A 20808-nucleotide genomic window follows, 5' to 3' on the forward strand; every position below is an offset into this window, starting at 1 on the left:
GCAGCCCCACGCCATCACCACGGCAGCCCCACGCCATCATCACCGCAGCCCCACGCCATCACCACGGCAGCCCCACACCATCATCACCGCAGCCCCATGCCATCATCACCACGTTCTACACCATCACCACCACAGCCCCACGCCATCACCACGGCAGCCCTACGCCATCATCACCACCACAGCCCCACGTCATTAAGGACAGCATCCCATCAGCCTCTTCCCTTAAGCGGCTTCTGTCAGATAGCTGCTGGTTGGTCATGGGTGACCATCAGGGAGACACTTCCAGCACAGCCAACTGATGGAAGAGATTTCTTTGAAATGTCTTTTGTGAAGCTAGGAATGTACAAGGTGTGCCTATCATTTCAGCACTCAGGAGGCTGCGTTGTTAGTTTAATGATGCAAAGATGTGCTGTGTTCTTTTATGTTGCATTATGTTTAACTCTGTATAACTGTGTTAGTTTGCCTGCCTAAAACACCTGACAGATCAGAGCTGAATGTGAACAGCGAGGCAGAGGGGAGATAAATAGGCAGGGCTGGCATGCAGGCAGAGTAAATAAGAAGAGAAATCTAGGCTCAAGAGAAGAGGGAGAATCGAGAAAAGGAGGAGTGGAGGACGCCAGGATTAGCATCTAGCCACACGGCCAGCCACAGAGTAAGAAGGAAAGAAAGATATATAGAATAAGAAAAAGTAAAACTCTCAGAGGCAAAACATAAAGAGAAACGGGATAATTCAAGTTAGAAAAGCTGGCTAGAAACAAGCCAAGCTAAGGCTGTGCATTCATAAATAACAATAAGTCTCTGTGTATTTATTTGGGCACTGGGTGGCAGGCCCAAGAGGAAAACAACACACACACACACACACACACACACACACACACACATTTAACAACTATAAGGCTGAGGCAGGAGAGTCACACGTTTGAAGCCAGCTTGAGCTACATATTGACCTGTCTCAAAAGAAATGAAGACAAAAACATAAATAAAAGAATGCTGTGGTCTGGCTTCTTCAAGGAAGAAATCACCAGGGGAGTACAAGATGGGCAGGGCAGGGGAGCCAGTAGCCCCAAACGGCCCACAGACACAACCCTGACGTGTGAACTTCACCAGGGCCCTTCACACAGAAGGACGTTTCATGTACATGCTGAGGTAGCAGTGGAGAACAACACAGACGGGGACAGCAGGGAAAGATACAATGAAGTTAGCCAGAAAGCCAACAACACAGGCTTATGACTGCCCCGAAGGCCAGCAGTGTGGTGTGTAAGGGAGGCTTCACTTTAACCATCTCTTTCACATCTAAAATTTTTCCATAATGAAATAACATGAAATGCAAGCCTGTTATAGTCTTCAGTTAGAAGATCACAAATTCTAGAGCTGGCAAAAAGTTTAAAATAGCATCAAAAGCAAGGAAGGGGGAGACAGAAGGAAACAATATAGAGAGGGACAGCATGCCGCTCCCGGCCACCTCCTTAGGAAGGCTCTACCTTGACAGACACAGAACTGGAGCACGTATCTTACTAGGTACCGACTGTAGCGGATCCATAAGTCTGGGACCAGGCAGTTCTCCACCAGGGCACGCTCAAAGATCAACTGAATACGAGCAGGATCCCCAATTTTCATCTCAAAATCGATGTATGCTTGGTATTCCGCCAGCCTGGGGGCCTCTGCTTGCAACTGTGGCACAGGAAAGTCACACTTGTTAAATCTGAATGCTTGACACTCTCAGAAAGCATCTTCAAATAATTCAACATTGGCAAGAGCAGCTAACCCAAGATGACAGTCACATCTTCTTGCTCAGAACTGCCTACAAAAGGACAGATCTGTGTCCTGAGAGCACGAGGAGCCTCTGTAGACCAGGCTCCTGCCACCAGGATCAAACCCCTTTTCACAAGCACTCATGACCACAGACACACAACAGCACAGCTGCTAATGACCGTCCTAGAGTGGTGTAGTCAAGGGCTCACACTCAAAACATGGCCAGAAGAACAAGGTGCAGGCCAAAGACAGAGGGGGTCAGGCTAAATGTCACTAACACAACACACGACAGAACCCTCTTAACCCTCTTTCAGCCCATCTTCTCTTTGGCCACGCTCTGCTGATGGCCACAGTGGACAGACAGCTTGGTCAACTCAAGTGCACACACATCACTACAGATGTTGGCATGGAAGAAACGGGCACAGAGGACAGACTCCAGTGAAGGCAGAACGCCTACTCCAGGTCAAGCCTCTGCTGGCTGTAGCAATCTGATCCCTAAAACATTTGTAAGAGGCAGGTCTCAGTACTGTCCGCATCCTATACCAGGGAAGCTCAGCACTTAATCAAGAATCAGAGCTAGTAAGTAGCAGAGCTCAGTTCAGAACTGGCACAGCCTAACTCTCACGGTTTGGCCTCTTCCTCACTGTACTCAGAAAGATGTTGAAAACAGAATCAAGATGCCTCAGGAAGCTCAAAAAGGAGACAGGGCAGCCGGCCCCACCTAAGGTAATGAGATCACAGGACATCAAATCAAACCAATGAGAGATTAAAATCTGACAGTAATGATTACTTTCCAAGAAGCAAGTCTGTGACAGACAGCTGAGCTGTCTGTGACAACAGAAAACAAGAGACAGAGATGTGTTCTGTTGCCAAGAACATCACATCAGTGCAATGCTATAGCCCGAGAAAAACAGCTGTCAAAAGGGAAAACAAAGACAGAGTCTGTTGGATACAAAATGGAGAAAATTTGCTGCCAGTGAATCCTGGGTGCAGAGACAGCACACACTCAACTTCAAGCTGCAAGATTCCAGATACAGAGCTAAGATAAAAGAAACACAGAGCAAAGAAAACAGCACGCACAGACTGTCTGAGACACTGCCCCCAGTGCTGGTGGACAGCAACTGAGACAGTGTAAACATGATGTCTGAAGGGTCAAACCAAAAAGCAAGATAATTCAAGAAAAATGAGAGAACAGTGACGTGTGTGGTAAATGTCGCCTACAAGTAACACTGTTAACATAAAGTAAACAAAGACCAACACTCCCATGTGAGCAAATGTAGGAGATGAAAAAGAAAACCGGTAATGTGAAATACCAATTGCATTCTTATACATCAGGAAATACAACTAGAAAACCAGTCTTTAAGTCAGTGGGTGCTCTCCCATGGCTATCACAACCTCGGAGATCTGCAGGGTTCACATCTGACCCACACATCTATGCGAGAGCAATCAAACACTTAACAGAACTGACAAGCTGAGTGTAGGTCTGACGGACATGCCAACAGCTGAAGAAAGCCAAGACCCCTTGGGAAACAGGCTCAGTGAGGAGTCCCACTGTCAGTGCTGTGACAGCACAAGCAGGCAGCGGGCAGAGCCGCAGCAAACTCCTAGTCACGTCGTGGCCCTGTACTGTGGCAAGGGACACATTTGTCATAATCAGGGCCACAAATGGCTCTCCACAAACTCTGATCATTACTACCTGCTACCACTGGATGAAAACCCAAACAGGAAGTTCAGATTAAAGCTTCAAGATGAAATCAGTGCCAATAAAGACAGTAGCTCAAAAGCAAAAAGATGCCATGAGGAAGGATCAAGTTAGGCCTCCCAAGAAGCACTAGGAAAAAACAAAAACTTTGCAATTTCTAACGCTGAAACCTTCACAAAATGAACTCCATGGCCAACAAGCATGAGCAAACGCGCTGCCATTAGCAATCAAGGGAAACTCAAAACTCCAGTCCTAACTTGTGGAACAAGTGAAACTCAGCAATGCCAAAATCAACTGGTGCAGCTGAGGGCCCTGTCACTGCTGGCACAGGTGCAGACACCTGGGGTTATCTGTAGCAAAGCACTGTGGTCAGTGAGTTCCCTCCTCTGACATATGCTAAAAAAAACTCCTCTGTGTGTACAGACACACATACAACCCATTTACAACATAAGCCAAACCCATAAACACACTAGGGAAGGAAATACAGCCTAATCATCACACCATGTCCAACAAGCAGGATCAAGAGATATATTATGGGTACATTCACAGGAGAACAACTATCAGAAGGGGAGGAAGAATTATTATCACAAAAGTCATCAAAGTGATTACCTCAAGGGAGAGAGAGGAAGAGGCAATCAGAGAAGGGCACATGGGAGACTCCTAGGGCACTGCAATGCTCTAGTTCTTAACCTGGGTGGTGGGTACATGGACGTTCACTTTGTTAGGACATTTATACGCTCTGTATATTGCACAGTAAGACAAACTAAAGAGACTGTTAACGGGCACTATGGATAAGAGGCAGGCTTGCGGAAAGGCTCCCCGAGGAGCAGAGCACTCACCAGCGCTTCCTCATAGGGCTTGTATTTTTCTAGCTGCTCGAGTGCCTTCTGATAGCTCTGAAGTACAGGTTCTGGTATGGGGTCTTCCGACCACTCTTCATACTCTGCAAAGGTGGCCTCCATTTCTATGGAAAGATGGATTCAGCCCATGTGTTATGCCACTGAGTTTTACCAACATAAAAAAAAAAGTCAGAAGACTCCAATGCCACCCACCCATCCCACATCCATCTCTCTGCTCTGATTCCCAGTTCTGCGAGCCCACACTTGGCCTCAGGACATGTCAAAACAACAGGCCAGACAACCCTACCAGCTCCTTGGTCCACGAGACCATGATCACACGCTGGTCATGTGCTGCACAGCAGCTCCTGCAATCCCACCCACATCCATGGTGTGTCCCACTGTAATCCTCAGTGCAGGTGAAGGACTCTAACAGCAGAGCAGCCTGGCTGAGAATTGCAGCCCAAGGAGCCAGGAAGGAAGAGGAGATCAAGGGGCTCAAGCAGTTGCCCCAAGATTCTGAGCAAGGCCTGCCAACAGACAAGGCAATGCCAACCCACATACACAGGAAAAGCCTCCTGGCACTGCCCAAACCCCCTGCTGAAGCCTTGCCAAAATGAGTTCACCCCCGGGAGACTTAAGCAAAGCTCCAGAAATTGAGACATGAACGCCTATAATCAACTCCTCAACCAAATCACTGAGGAGGTGACACAAAGCCCCTGACATGCAGAGACAGACCAGCTGTGGGATTCTTGGCCAACAGTGCCCAAAAAATGGAGGGCTGTGTTCGTGTCCCCCTTTTCCAACATGTCTTAAAAGTAGGGAGATAGGGAGATGTGGCTGCTGAGCTCCAGGAAACAGTGTCTCTCCCCTGCCTCTGCCTCTTGTAAGTCTTAGCCCTAACAACCGCCTAACAGACTTTTCCAGTCAGAAGAACGCCTGCCCTGCAGGACACTGGGGAAGGACATGGGCAATGGCACTAGCAGAGCACAGAGCGCGGGTTACTGACAAGTCTGCTTCTCTTACCATAAAGTGGGATCGCCAGCTGTCGCCGGAAGAGGCTGTGGACTTTCTCCAGCTGTGAATCAAAGGTTTGTTCCCAGTCAGAAGGGGAAAGGAAGGCAGCTATGGGCTAAAGAAGCAAATTGGTGGTAAAGGACAGGAGCTGGTTCCTTCTATTTCAGAAAGACATTTGAAACAAACAAACAAACAAAAAAAGAGTCTATGATGTCTTATACAGGAGGTATCATCATATTGTTGGGGTCAGTGAGATGGCTCAGCAGGTGAAGGGTGCTTGCCAGCAAGCCTGACAACCTAAGTTCAATCCCTAGGTCGACAAGGTAGAAGAAAACCAACTCCCAAGTTGTCCTCTGACCCCCACATATACCATACATGCACACAATAAAAATGCAAAAAGAAAGAAACCCAAATGACTACAAGGTGCAGAGTCTAAGTATCACACAGCAAAGCACTTAAGGGTCACAGTGGTGGGGACCTGCTGATGCCAAGACGGAAGGTTGGGAAAGGATCTGGAAGGTAGCGTGCAGCAGGGGGCAGGCTCAGTGACTCCGGAGAAGCACAGTGTGGAAAAGTCACAACAGAGGCAAAATGCAGAGTGTTTGGAAAGTCAGGCAGGGTGGGGAGGAAGAGGCAGCAGGAGGTATTGGGAGCCAGCCTGGGCTTCGGACCAGAGAGAAGAGACACTGCAGAGCACAGGCTCTGGCTTCACTCTGCGCTCACTGTCACTGGCCCTCTGCAAACTGAGAACAGGGAGTGACTAGAAGTCACCGAGGCGACTCCACTCACACAGGAATTCTTCACCCATCATACTTTCCCCAGACTTTAGAACAGGAATCAACAAGATGTGGTGCCCAGCCTGGGCATGCAGGAGCCCAGTCTAAGCATGAGTGCGTTGTACACCAACCTGAAAGTCACTTTGTACAATGCTTGAGCTGTGACACATTGTCACATGAGTTCACAAGCTAAATTCCCCATTGGTGTCAGTCAGTGCTCAAAAAGTTTGAAGGTAAGGCACTCTGGATTCCTGATTTCCAGATCAGAAATGCATGGCCTGTGGTGACCCACCAGGCTCCAATCGTTACCACAGAGGGTCTCACAGAGAGGACAGCTGTCTGTCCATCTGTCTGAAACCTCCCCTTGGTCACACCAAACACGATACAAAGATACACGCACACAATATGCATGCACATAAACATGCACACACCGACTGATCTTGTACGCTCACCTACAGCCATATAACTAAAGCAATCTTACTTTAACCTATCAGGAAAGGAAGTCAACTACACCCAAGTCAAGGAAATCACTTGCTCTGCAGAGACTGCTGACTTTTGTTTGTTACAGTCCATTCCTTAACAGACTGGCAAAGGTGGATGGGTTAACTGTTCGACTCTTGGATGTTTGTTTCAAAATAATACTTCCTGCAAGTTTGGGTCAGAGACCTGGCACTCACCCGAGCAGCTTCCATAATGGCACTTTCAAACTCTCGGTAAGCCTCCCAGATGGCCAGGCCTTTCGTCATGTGTAAGCCAACAGACGAAAGGGCTCTTTCAAACACAGAGCGAACCTTCTCGAGGCCACCTTTCTGACCAATGCCACCAACCGAGTATTGGCCATATTCTAGCCAAATGTTTGGACCTAAAAAGGAGAAGCAATCTGTAAGTTCAGCTCATAACATGCCCCAGCGTCACCCAAGACTAACAAAACACACCCACTAAAAGGTGCTCATTTGTGCAAAGAGACCATTGCCAACAACCGCCCCAGTTTCCCACAAGGCTGAACCCCCCACTAAGCACAGTACAGAGATCTGACTACACAGACAGCACAAGGGACAATATGTAACTAAGTTAAATCAGAGCAGGTAGAGTGTGGAGTCATGCAAGGCCATGGGTTTGATCCCAGCAAAAGACAGATGGGGGAGGGGTGTGAAGGAAGAAACCCACTAACATACTTAAATGACTGTAGCTATAAATCTGAGTCACTTGTCCAAAAATTTCAGATCCTAGAGTTTTACTTGATGACCCTAGTCTTGTTAGTCTTCAGGCCAAAGGGAAAGAACAAAACCAAAAGCACTGACCCTGTCATTGGAAGTCTACTCTTTGTTTTGAGGGCTTGTTTTTTTTTTCTGTTTTTTCAAGACAGGGTTTCTCTGAGTAACAGCCCTGGCTGTCCTAAAACTAGCTCTTGTAGGCGTTGCTGGCCTCAAACTCACAGGGATCTGCCTGCCTCTGCCTTCCTCCCAAGTGCAGAGATTAAAGGCATGCACCACCACCACCCAGCTTTGATTTGAGTTCTTTTTTTTTTTTTGCTTTTTCGAGACAGGGTTTCCCTGTGGTTTTGGAGCCTGTCCTGGAACTAGCTCTGTAGACCAGGCTGGTCTCGAACTCACAGAGATCCGCCTGCCTCTGCCTCCCAAGTGCTGGGATTAAAGGCGTGCGCCACCATCGCCCGGCTGATTTGAGTTCTTGATGCAATGTCTTCCCCTACTGCCTTACCTGTCCTGCACCTGTGAGACTCCCTCCCTCACACATGTGGAGTCTCTAATATCAACCTCTCCCCATAGACTAGTATATCTGTGACAATCAATGAGCCTACCTTGATGGCTGTAGTGATGACACCCGTAACCCCAGGACAGGAGGCAGAGGTAGGAGGACCACACATATGAGAGCACATGGCGACAGCCTTGTAGTGGTATATTATTTGTATTTTGATAAATAAATCTTGCCTGAAGACCAGAGGTAAAGCTAGAGTCACTAGAGGTCAGGCAGCAGGAGCACACACCTTTTACAGGATTTGGAATAGGAAGGATCTCTGTGAGTTCAAGGTCACCCTGTGCTACACTAGATCAAAGCAGAAACAAATCCAGGTGGTGGTGGCCCACACCTTTAATTCCAGTCCTAGGGAATATAAAATGGGAGGAGAGGTTCTGTCTGCTTATTTATGGTCGCCCAGTCTTGATAGAGGTAAGACTTCTCTAGTGGCTTGGCTGCTGTGCTTTTCTGGTTTTCAGGTTGAACCCCAATTTCTGTCTCTGGTCTCTGGGTTTTAGTATTTATGCTACACAGCCTCTTTTAGCAGAACTGTAGGGTTAAGCCAGCCCCTTAGGGGGCGGGTTTGCCTCAGGCAAATGTATACTGATAAATAGGGCAGCACAGGAGGCTGCTGGCCCCTTTTCCTGCTTCCTGTGCTACGCGGGAACCTCGGTTCTGTAAGTTTATTTCTCCATTAAAACTATATATATTTCTTTACTATCTGCCTGCATTTATTTATGCCGCTACACAGAACTGTTCTTTTTCTGTCATCATGAGGCTAGCACCCAAGAACTGTTCTCATGGGGGTTTTTTGTTTGTTTGTTTGTTTGTTTTCTGAGACAACAGTTCTTGTGTCCCAGGAGAGTCTCCATCTCACTACGTACCCTAGGCTACCCTTGATCCACCTGCTCCCACCTCCTGAGTACTGGGACTACAGGAAAACAGCCCCATTCAGCTTAAAGTGTTTAAATGCTCTTCTCAAACACGTTGTCTAAAACTGGGAAAAACGTCTGTGCAAAGCCAAGTACTTCAGAATCTTTTTTAGTCTTTGAGATGGGGGGGAGGTCTCACTCTATAACCTAAGCTACCCTTGAACTCGCTGTGTAACCCAGGCTGGCTTGGGACTCATGATGACAAGGATGTGGTGACATGTACCTGTACACCATGTCAGGAAGCTGAAGCAGAGCCAGGCTGAGCTATATGATGAGTCCCTGCCTCAAAGCAATAACAACAAAAAGGACACAGAGGGACAGACATTCATGCCTTAGTCCCAGCACCAGGAGATGGAAGCAGAAGGGTTACAAACTGAAAGCTAGCCTGGGCTACAGAGTTAGAGTCTGTTTCAATCAAGAGATACAAGCTAAACTCGAAGAGCCTAGAAATCTTGTGTAAGTCGTCCTGGCCAGACAGATGCCGAGTGAGGCATCTACTCTCTTCCTATAAATATTTCTCCAATTTTGCCTTAAGCCCAAAAATCTCTATTGAGCACTAAGTAAGAGAGCACAAAGAAACCAAAACTGAACTCCGTGGTAACAGTTGACAATGCAGCACAAGGCAGCAAGGATCTGGCACAGCCCACGCCCAGTACTCACAGATGTAGTCCTTCACAGCTCTCTCGAAGAGCTCGTACACATGCTCGCGGTCCAGGCCATCCATGGCCATGCTGATCTCATCATGCAGCCACTCCAACCAGAGTTCTAGAGATGACAGCACACCTCAGCACACACCCGCACCCGCTCCCAGGTCCCCAGAGACCCAGTCCTCAAAGCCCAAGCAGGGCACAGAGGAAGGTGTCACATGTCAGCCCACACATCCCCACCCAATCTGTTTGTCAATCTTGTAAGACACTAAGAGTGACAGCAGGTATCTAATGACTCAGAGCCAGCTGGCACGTGACACACCTGTCCCCAGGAGGCAAGAACTACTGCTACCCTCAGCTGACTGTGGGAAACTGAGTCTCCACTGTCTGCTTGTGAGAAGCCTCACTAGAAATGTGCAGGGCAGTCTCTTCCTCTGAGCTGTACTTTGGGAAAGGCAGATGGGACAGACACTCACCCAAGGCCAGGGTTTCTGAGTTGAAAGGTCAGTTGCAAATGAGAACAAAGACCCAGCCACAAAGTTGCTCAGTGCAAGTATGTCTCTCAGAAGCAAATGTGTGGAAGCAAACAAAACATACATTTGCTGTACCCAAATGAAACATTTGCATTTAAACATTTGTATTTAAAGTTTAGAGGTTGGAGAGGTGGCTCAGCAGTTAAGAGCACTGGATGCTCTTTCACAGGATCCAGGTTGGATTCCCAGCACCCACACAGTGGCTTACAACTGTCTATGACTCCAGTTCTAGGGGATCTGGCACCTTGTTCTAGCCTGTGTGTACCAGGTGCACACATACAAACATGTAGGCAAAATTGTCCATATACATAAAGATATTTTAAAGAGATTTAAATAAATGTTTATTTTAATTTACAATTCCATAGCACTATGAGCATAGGCTAAGTACACACCTGTGGAATGGGAACAAGACCACAGTAAAGTTAAATTACACTAAAGGAAATGTTCAACAGCACCTCCCGGCACCATTACCTTCAGTCAAGGGGAAGAGCTCACTCATCTTCTGGCGGGCCATCCTCACTTTGTTGAGCTCCCCTTCCAGCCGCAGCAGCCTGATTAGCTCCACGTGGCAGTTGTAGTCATAGCCGTTGATAGACAGCTAAGAGGAAAGTCAGCATTTGTCACCTCCAGTAAAAGAAGACACCATCTGCCCCAAACAACTGGTATTTACCTGGGAGGCCACCAAGTAAACAAAGCAGGACCTGCCCCATCACACAGAAGACGGGTGAGAAGTATTCCCATCCTAACAGGACGCTCCTCCCCGTGGGCCCTCTCTAATGAGACAGAGCACCATCCTTAGGAAGCTGCCAGTGTCTCCTCTGCCTCAGCTCTCCATCTATAAAGTGGGGGCACTGCTAGTCTCCAGCCGTACAGTACATGGGAATTCTAAATGGCACGTATGCCTGTCATATGAATTCTTTCATTTTACTGAACAAGTAAGGACAGCAAGGAGCCATAATAAATATGACTGTAGCTACCAACTCTGGCACACATCCCACGCCTACAAATCAACTCCTAAACAAGACAGCGAGTACAACAGACCAGTCACTAGCACCTGGGCTCAGTCTCTTTTGTTTTCTGTTTTTCAAGACAGGGTTTCTTTGTGTAGCTTTGGAGCCTGTCCTGGAACTCACTCTATAGATCAGGCTGGCCTCGAACTCACAGAGATCCATCCACCTGCCTCTGCCTCCCAAGAGTTGGGATTAAAGGCGTGTGCCACCACTGTTCCAGCCTGCGCTGATTCTTAACTGACACCACCATGTTCATAGTTTTTTGGTTGTTTTTCATTTTTAATATTTTATTTAATTATGTATACATGGGAATAAATGACATCCTGCTGAAGTAACAGGTGGTTGTGAGCCACCTGACCTGTGTGCTGGCAACCAAGCTCCAGTCCTCTGTCAAGTGCTCTTCATCATTGAGCCCTCTCTCCAGACTCATGTGACTGGTTTTTGAGGAGGGCTGGTGCATTCTGGTTAGTCCTGGCCACCAGCCTCCTACCCTGGAATGCAGACCTTGCTGCCACCGGAGACTGGCAATGAGCAGCACTTGGTGTGGTCCTGACCCTCTGCCTGCCTTCTGTCTACGTATATAAAGGCTCATTTTTTAGCTGGGCGGTGGTGGCGCACGCCTTTAATCCCAGCAGAGGCAGGCGGATCTCTGTGAGTTCGAGACCAGCCTGGTCTACAGAGCTAGTTCCAGAACAGGCTCCAAAGCCAGAGAAACCCTGTCTCGAAAAACAAAAAAAAAAAAAGGCTCATTTTTACACTTTCAAGTTAAACTTTTCAAGCTAAACGTTGGAAATATTTTTAACTCTCACACATCCACACAAAGGATGCGTATAAGAATAGCTTTAGTACACCCACCCTGAAAGAATGGAGCAGAGACACAGGTTATCACACAGAGGAGCCGTCTCCTTGGGGTTCTAAGTCATGTAAGGAAGAAACATACGATTAAGACTATCTGACCTGAAAACAGTAGTTACGAGGAGGAATGGGGAAGAAAAACAGCCTCCACTGGAGTTAGGTCAGTTCAGTGGAAGACACGCCACTGAGCACCACGAGTCGGGCACAGTGCAGCCCCAGAACTGCAAGGGCAGGTGTGGGGAGACTGAGTTCAAGGCCAGCCATGGCTACTTACAGAAATACTGTTTCAAGGAGAAAACAATTGCTCAGATGTGGTAGTGCACGCCTTTAACTCCAGCACTCAGGCAGAGGCAGGCAAGTCTCTGTGAGTTTGAGGCCAGCCTGATCTACACAGTGAGTTCTAGGTCAGCTGTGTCTACGTAAGATATCCTATCCAAAAAAAAAAAAAAAAAAGGAAAAGAAAACAATAACAAAACACTTTCCTCAGGACATACAGACAGCAAACAAGAAGAGTGTTCAACACATCAGCCACCAAGGACATGCATGTTGAAACCTGCGGCATTCCACAGCGAGGCAGACAGAGACACACCATCAAATGTTTGTTAGAAAAGGTGTGGGGTCCTGGAGAGATGGCTCAGAGGTTAAGAGCACTGGCTGCCCTTCCAGAGATCCTGAGTTCAATTCCCAACAACCACATGGTGGCTCACAACCATCTGTAATGAGATCTGGTGCCCTGTTCTGCCCTGCAGGGATACACCTGTATATATAAGAAATCTAGGAAGGAAAGAGGGGTGAAGGGGGGAAGAAAGCAAGCTTTTCTATAGCTAGCCGCACACAGGCAACACCCAGCACTCAGCCTCCACCTCCGTGCCGCCAGCCCTTTGTCCTTTTCCCACAGGAGACAGCACTGCCACTGCCACCCCGCACGAGTGCTCATGCAGCTTTCTTCCTAGCCCATCCTTACAGCACAAGGCTAAGTCACGGCAAAACACCCATATCCAGCCTAGCACTGCCCAGTAAAGGGAAGGGACCAATGCATACTGTGCCAAGCACAATCTGAAGTGGAAAGGGCAGAAAACTAATCAGTGTAATTTTCCACTTAGCAGATAAAGGGGGAAACAGTGATGTAGAAAGTGTCTGATATAACCACCGAATCATGATTTAAAATTTTTAATTACCAAAACAAGAGAAGGAAGACATAGCCTAGCCTGTGAGCCTGCTCCCTAGTGATCCCTAGTGGGCACGCACCCAGAACCTTCTAAAACCACACCAGTTGCCCAGATAGTTGAGTCTAAAGCTCAAATAGCCAAGGAAAAGAAATTAATGATATAAGGGAAGGAAAAGGTGACAACCATACACAGGCCAAGACTGCATAGATTAATCTACAAATCCTTAGAAACAAGACTAGCAAGAGTGTAATGCACACAAATCAACTTTGCCTTTTATACATGAAGTTTCTGAAGTAGTTAAACCCACAGAAACGAAGCTGAAAGATGCCCCAGGCTGGGAGAGAGAGAAGGGGGCTACTGCACGGGGACTAGGCTACAGAAACAAACAAACCCTTCTAAAGACTGCACAGATGACAGATGCCACACTGAGACTTGAACGTTTGGAAACGTTCCCGCTGACAAACCAAAAAGTCTGTAAATAATAGCATCTCCGTATGCTGGCACAGCACAGCCCAAACTGTAGAGTGCCAAGGCAACCATCTTCTGAGAGACTGCGTGACCGACCTCAGGACAGATGTCTGCAACATTCCTGAGCTATTAAAGCCATCTCAATAAGGCTTATATGCCATGTCCCTAGATTCCAGAACTGTGGTGGGGCACACATATAACACCAGCACTCAGGAGGCAGAGGCAGAGGATCTTTGAGTTCCAGGACAGTCAAGGCTATTTCAGAGAGACCCTAACGCAAAAAGGGGGAGGGGATGTTAAAAAAAAATCAGCTTAGCATGGTGGTGCACGCCTTTAATTCCAGCACTTGGGAGGCAAAAGCAGGCGGATCTCTGTGAGTTCGAAGCCAGCCTGGTTTACAACCCCAGTTCCAGGGCAGCCAAGGTAAAGGCACTTGCGGCCAAACCTGACGAACAGAATTCAATCTCCGGAACGCACATGGTAGGAGACAACCTTGTGCGTGCATGCATATAAACACAAACTGAAATTTTAAGGAAAGTAGACGTCCTGAGATCTATTCAAACAAGAAACACTTTCAACCTTGTGTAAGAGCCCCTTCCACGAGCCTCAGTTTCCCGCAGTGAAAACCTGACTAACGCTACTTTTGAGTAAGAATTCAATGGACGACATAAGCAAAACACTGGGCACGCAAAGCCGGGCGGAAGCAGGAGACACGATGGGTGACGGCGCGCTGGCGACCTCAGTCTCAATGCCGCGGAGAACCAGGGGGCGGGCCAGGTCTGCGGACCCAAGAGGAGCCCGCTGCCCACCCCAGCCCACCTGCTCCTCCAGCCGCTCGATCTCCAGCTGGTTTTTCTCCTCCTCCTCGTCGTACTCCCACTCGTCCTCCCCGGGGGAGCTCTCGGCGGAGGAAGCCATGGCGTCCTCCTCATCGCCGTCACTCTCGCTCACGCCTTCCTGCTGCAGGTCCCACCCTGGCTCCTTGGTCTTGGCCGCCTCGGCGGCCACAGCGCGGGACAGCTCTTTCCTCTCCACATTGGCTGCCTTCGCCTCATCCTCCTCTTCCTCGGCCGCAGGCCCGGCCTGGGGCTCAACCTCCGGCTCGGACGCAGACGATGCGGCCGCAGTCGCCATCTTGCGCAGCCCGCGACTCTCGGGTCTTCCCTCGCTCATATAAGCCCGGCGAACATCGGGCTGTCCGTGATGTCCGCCTGATCAAAACTCCGCTTCATCCCCACCAAAAGCGGCACGGAGGGCCTCATGACACGGGAAACCCGTAAAATATCTACCGCTGAGAATCTTTTTATGTTTCTCTAGAAGTTACTGTCAGGGGAAAAGGCTCATTATCTTAACGTATGTTCCGTTACAACCTTAGACAGTTGTTGGGTCTTTGAACCGGAAGTGGCGGCCAATAGCGGAAGTCGTGAGAGCTGGTGTCTGTAGTAAGGTCGAGACGCCATCTTAAGAAGGTCAAAGTCATTCTTGGGACTAAGCGCCTGCAATGCTCAACCCGTTCTAGTTCGTGCTCGTTTCCCAGGAGCCGAGCTGCAGGTGCGATCGAATGCATCACTGAGAAAATTCCCTAAAAATAAAGCTTCCTCTCCTGTCGCATGAGCACTATACTACACTCCCCTTTTTGTAAAGTCTAGTACCTAAGAGGTGTTAATCCCGGGCATTTTGTGACTTTTGGGGTTCATAGTAGTCAATATTATTAATAAGCTACAGTAAGTATTGTTTAGGAATGCCATACACTGTTATAAAACTGAATATTTTATACATGGGTATATAAGTCCATGTATATATACATGTATAAAACACCATGCCTCGGGATGTGTGTGTATGTGTGTGTGTGTGTGTGTGTGTGTGTGTGTGTATCTCGACATATACATGCCTCGAAGCATGGTGCTTGTTTCCTTCTTATAATTCTCACTCTTGAGTAGAAAATCATTGTTATTTGGCCGACTGCCTTTGTCCTTCACTAGCAAGGTTAACGAGGCAAGAATAGTGTCCGCTTTGCTTCCCTCGGGACCCCCAAGATTCTGTAGTGACACCTAGTGTACACTCAATATGTATTTGCTCCACAGATGAAAGGGTTGTATTTGAATTAGTAAAGAGAACCCGTTTCCTAAACATGGAGAACTGGAACTTTATGCAAGTTCGAATCCCTAGTATGCCTGAGTCCGAGCGCCCTTGAGCGCCACCGCGACGCCTGAGCAACTCCAACACCCATAGCAGCAGCCAGACAAACTCGCCCACCGCTTCAGACCTTCCCGCTCTGCGGACCGCCACGCCCTAGGGGCGTGGCCAGAAGATCTGCGAGGGCGGAGCCTCGGTGACGTCGGCGTGCGCCCTTCTTTGACGTCGCCGAGGTCGACGCTGGTGTAAACCGGTAACATGGCGGCGGTTGGAGCCGGCCGTCTGAGGAGGGCGGTTTCCGCGCTGCTGCTCCGGAGCCCGCGCCTGCCCGCCCGGGAGCTGTCAGCCCCAGCTCGGCTCTATCACAAGAAGGTATGGGCTGGCGAGAGGGTGCGCGAACCGTTGAGGGGACGGGCGGCCGGCGCCAGCCGAGTACCCTTGGGAGAAGCGGTCTGCTCCCCAGCCTCTCCCCGACTCGCTTACCCCCGCTGAACAGTGACCCGACCCGCAGCTGTGCCCAGAAACAGACACCGAGGATGCCGCGGCCGCCGCTCGGAGCCCTCTGGCAGCCCAGAAGGGAGGGTCCTGGTGTGTCAGCCAGGGGACAGCACACACGCGGGCCTGGACTCACTGGCCCTCCCCAGCGTCCCCACCAGGCCTCTGCCCTTGCCACTTGGCCTTGACAAGTCACTGGCCCTCGCCTCGCCTATCCCTACTGTTCTGAAAGCGCTCTTCGGCCGTCCCTGTGTGTGTGGAGCGCTCGGGCCCACAAATGCAAACCTACTGCGTCGCTCTTCTAAGGGGCTGATGGCCTCCAGGCGAGCCAAGCACCGAACCAACATAAAACTTTGGTTCTCGGTGACTTGTGTGTGTATTTTCAGGGAGCACAAAGTATAGAAGGGTAGGTAGTTTGCGGGCTCCGACCTTCTAAGGACGTAAGGGCTCCTTGACTTGAGACTCACTCGGAAAAACAAAAGACTACCACAGCTGATCTAGACATCCAAAGTACCGATTAGATGATGCGTCGTGGGGCTTTAGAGTTTAGACTCAAAATCGGCAGATTAGGTTGCCTCCTGCTAACTAGCCAAAAAAAAAAAAAAAAAAAAAAGCTCGAGGTTATTAAATCCTAATACGATTAAAGTCCCTGACTTTAATCGCTGTTTGTTCTTGCTTGGGTGCCTTGCCAAGGCCTTCAACCCCCATGGGAAAGGTGTTTTGTTGACATTATTTGAGCGGGCTGACAGCTTTGTGGCAGCAGGGGGCGCTCCTGTCCCAGAGTGGCGCTGTGTTTATGTTTACAGCCACAAATGACCAATCCCGGGCCTTGACTCTTCCGTAACAGTCTCCTTGAAACTTAATGAAGAAATTTTCTATTGGGGGCCGTTTTTATTCCTGAAGTTTTAAAATACATAATCCTCTTAAGACGGTGTGTTTTGTTTGGTAAAAACGCAAGTGGTGGTTGAGCCCAAATCTAGTATCAGTGTGTGAGTCACTGATCAGTTGTGGTTGAATTCCCTATGAAGCTAAGACCCTAACTCAGCGTTTTGCCACTATCTCAGACAGTATCTCCAAGATGAAGGTCGTTGGGAAGGAGATGAAAAGAGTTTGGGTCGCACTTTGTCCCACCTTTGTCCCGTTCAGATTGCTGACCCGAGGGAGACAGTAACGCCGAGGTGAATTCTGCTAATCTGTTGTTTCAGGTTGTGGACCATTACGAGAATCCTAGGAATGTGGGGTCCCTTGACAAAACGTCTAAAAATGTCGGAACAGGATTGGTGGGTGCTCCTGCATGTGGTGACGTCATGAAATTGCAGGTACTGGCTGGATGAAAAGGAACACCATTTGTTCACAGAACCTTTCGTCTTCTCTGTCCTGTAAGATGGGTGGTGAGGGTAGAGACTTGTCTTGTTCTGAAAGAGATCACTTCGATTTCCTCGTCTGCATCAGTGTAGGCCCTGCTTTCAGGGAGTGGGAGGCTTGGTGAAGGTCACTGACCAAATGAGGACTCCACAGGAGCTAGCACTCCCCAGTGAGAAGGGGAATGTGTTGAGCAGGAAGCCATAGCTTCAACTGCAGTCTCCCTGATGGCCAGTAGGATGGAGCACTGATCAGAGAAAGGTATTAATGGAGACCTTGTTTGCAGACTTTCCTGGTGCCCACGGCTGATAATGGCAGTAGCTGTGAACAGACTTGTGCAAACAGGGATTCATATACAGCAGGCTAGGGTGGGGTGAGAGGTATCACTTCCCTGCTCCTCTCTGTCAGCTGGGCCTGTGTGGGCCCCAGGTTTCACTGTCAGTGACTGAGCTCTTTGAAACAAAACATAGCATCTGGTGTGCACAGCAACCCAGGGCTCGTGCAGAACACTCACTATGGGCCAGAGGTTCCAGAGTCACCTCTTAGCTCCTGTTTCTTTTCTAGATTCAGGTGGATGAAAAGGGGAAGATTGTGGACGCCAGATTTAAAACATTTGGTTGCGGCTCCGCCATCGCCTCCAGCTCCCTAGCCACGGAGTGGGTAAAGGGGAAGACGGTAAGAGTGCTTACAGATTGTGTGGAATTGTTGAACCTCATCACTCAGAAGGATTTCCAAGTGTTTTAGGCCAGCCTAGTCTACATAATGAGGTCTGTCTCAAAATAACTATAGAATTAAATCAGAATTCCCTGTGACCTTGGCTCTAGAAGAATCCAGTCATAAATCACAAAGCAAAAAGCAGGAAGATGAAGACGGCAAGTTCAAAGTCAGCCTGGGCCATGCAACAAAAGACCTTGCTAAAAAAAAAAAAAGTGTGCTTGATTTCTTGAAGCCATTTTTCTAAAGTTTAATACTGGTTACGTTCCTCACATTGGGAGTTGTGGACCATTTTGTTGCAAGGCTTTGTGTTAATTACTGCTGTTTGGTTATCAGCTAAATAAAAGAGGGTCATCACCACACCAGTCTTTCCACCTGAGCAGAGCTGAAAGAAACCACCCAGGGTTTTCTTTAAGGTCCTTAAGGTTTCCTGAGACTTGCTATGTGATAGTTCCTGTTTATTTCGTCCCATCTCCTGCTTCAAATAGGATTACAGAAGGCACATTCAAATTGATAGAAGTCACTTGTGTTAAGAGGGCGTTTAGGAATCAAAGCCAAGGAAGCCGACTAAGGCGAGCAATGGTCCATGTGGTTGGCCAGGAGCCTCTGAAGGGATCTGGAAAGGACTGTGAATTCTTTGTGTCCTTTTCTCTCCTGGCGCTCTCCTTAGCAACTAAGCTGAGGCTGCTGAGAGCCAGCTGCATCAAAACCACTGCACTAGCTGGGTGTGGTGGCGCATGGCACACCAGCCTGGAATCCCAGCTCATAGGAGGAAGAGGCAGGACTGGGGTGGGAAGATTTTCCTCAACTATACAGTAATTTAAAGATCACCCTGCCCTGCTTGAGATCTCATTTTAAATCACGTGCTCATCCTCTGCACCCTCCCAGGCCCCATCCAGTTGTCAGCCAGCTCTCCAGCCAGCTTGTTCTGGAAGAAAATGGCACCAAGGAAGTTGGCGGTTAAGAACTTGGGGGGGGGGGGTGAGACTGCACACGTGCCCCCAGGGCCTGGCCTTTAGAGGGCTCTGAGCTTTGACAGTGGTCTCTTTCTCTAACCTTGAGGTTTGCCTGGGAGAGACTGGCTTTCCTTAATGTACAGGCCACGCCTCACGGCTTCCTGTCACCCCTCAGAGCTCTCAGACCCCAGGCATCCTCAGACAAAGGCCACACAAGCAGCCTAGGCAATGCCTGCCTTCATTAGGGAGGGCATCTCATTCTTGCTTACCCAACCAGGCAGTGCGTGGAGGGTGGGGCCTGCTGGAGACCCCTTGGTACACAGTGGCAGTCCTGTACTTGTTTTGAAATCCTAAGCAGGCGTTACCCCTGACAGCCTTCCCTTTTCACTGCCGACCCTCGGCAAGATTCACTAAAACTCTGTACTTTCCCTATACCTCAGGTGGAGGAAGCCTCGACCATCAAAAACACAGACATCGCCAAGGAGCTCTGCCTTCCCCCCGTGAAACTGCACTGCTCCAGTGAGTCTGCCTCCATTGCCAGGCATCTAAGACTCTTGGGAGTCATAAACTCCCTATTAGGACCCCATCTGTGGCCCCAGAGAATGGCTGCCATGGTAACCTTTAGGAGGTTGAAGTTCACTCTCACAGCCCAGACCTCTAAGAAGTCAGGCTAAGAGATGCTGTGACCTGGAGCCACACCGAACACCCAGAAACACCCAACCGGACAGCATTGCTCCCCTCAGAGATGAGGAAATGAGGCTTGGGGAGAGGCGGTAGGAGGGCCAGAGGTGAGCCTGGACCTTTGTTCAGAATCTGCTGTTCCTAGCACACCATAGCGGATAGGCTGAGCAAGAGATAGCTTTCCACCACCCTGTTCACCTCATCTCCTCAGGTGAGGCATTGTACACCGCCTACTGCACTGACTGCCCTACAAGAGGCCGTGCGCCTCAGAACCTGCAGTCAGGTCTGATGCCCTCCATCCTCTGAGGTGTCCCAGAAAGCAGGAAGGAGGATGTCACCTCACCGTGCTGTCGGGATTTACTGACTGAGTTATAGCTCATGTGCATCAGAGGTTAGGCTGAGCACTCCAACACCATCTTAATGGTGCCCTTTGAGTGGGACACCACCTGAGATCACACTCTCCACTTGATCTTATACACAGTTTGGCAGTTCTGGAAAAGCCTCAGCCTTCCAAGTGCTCATCTCTGGGTTGTTATCTTTCTGCCCCTTCCAACTCCCAGCTTCTACTTCCCCCATAGCCTGACTCTCAGTACAAGCCTTCCAGTGTGGGACTGCGGGAGGAGGTGTGCAGGCCACGCCTTCAGAGTCCTTGGCTTAAGACAGCTCTACCAGCTCCTGTGACCTCTAGTCCACACTCTGGGACCTGATCTTTGTTGTGTCCTTGCCAGGTGACAGGCGCTTTCTGGAGATACCCTCACTATCCCAGCCAGGAAGGTGTGACCATCCCAGTCTGTGTGTGCCCAGCTAGGACACTCTTGGGCCTTCCCAGCTGTAGCACCCTTCAGTTTAAAAAGATTATTTTCTTAAGACCACCTCCCAGCCAGGCGGTGGTGGCGCATGCACGCCTTTAATCCCAGCAGGCAGGCGGATCTCTGTGAGTTTGAGGCCAGCCTGGTCTACAAGAGCTAGTTCCAGGACAGGAACCAAAAAGCTACGGAGAAACCCTGTCTCG

The 20808-nt window shown here is 49.1% G+C and overlaps 2 protein-coding genes across 3 annotated transcripts in view; one reads left to right on the forward strand and one right to left on the reverse strand.

Moving 5' to 3' along the window:
- Sart3 (spliceosome associated factor 3, U4/U6 recycling protein) overlaps positions 1-14772 on the reverse strand; it is a 28237-nt gene extending 13465 nt beyond the window's left edge. The window contains exons 1-7 of one of the 2 annotated variants that reach the window (XM_026785079.1): positions 14272-14772; positions 10422-10548; positions 9431-9535; positions 6761-6945; positions 5317-5422; positions 4294-4418; positions 1516-1671 (exon numbers count right to left, since the gene is read on the reverse strand). In XM_026785079.1, the coding sequence (XP_026640880.1) occupies positions 1516-1671; positions 4294-4418; positions 5317-5422; positions 6761-6945; positions 9431-9535; positions 10422-10548; positions 14272-14625 (1158 nt within the window). In that variant the 5' untranslated portion in view covers positions 14626-14772. The remainder of the gene's footprint in view (positions 1-1515; positions 1672-4293; positions 4419-5316; positions 5423-6760; positions 6946-9430; positions 9536-10421; positions 10549-14271) is intronic. The other variant, XM_005344245.3, reaches the window with a different exon arrangement.
- A 1041-nt stretch (positions 14773-15813) lies between these two features.
- Iscu (iron-sulfur cluster assembly enzyme) overlaps positions 15814-20808 on the forward strand; it is a 6006-nt gene continuing 1011 nt past the window's right edge. The window contains exons 1-4 of the mRNA XM_005344246.3: positions 15814-15960; positions 17289-17402; positions 18010-18120; positions 19556-19634. Coding sequence (XP_005344303.1) covers positions 15847-15960; positions 17289-17402; positions 18010-18120; positions 19556-19634 — 418 coding nt within the window. The 5' untranslated portion in view covers positions 15814-15846. The remainder of the gene's footprint in view (positions 15961-17288; positions 17403-18009; positions 18121-19555; positions 19635-20808) is intronic.

The sequence above is a fragment of the Microtus ochrogaster genome, chromosome 2 (assembly GCF_000317375.1).
Source record: "Microtus ochrogaster isolate Prairie Vole_2 chromosome 2, MicOch1.0, whole genome shotgun sequence".
Lineage (NCBI taxonomy): Eukaryota > Metazoa > Chordata > Mammalia > Rodentia > Cricetidae > Microtus > Microtus ochrogaster.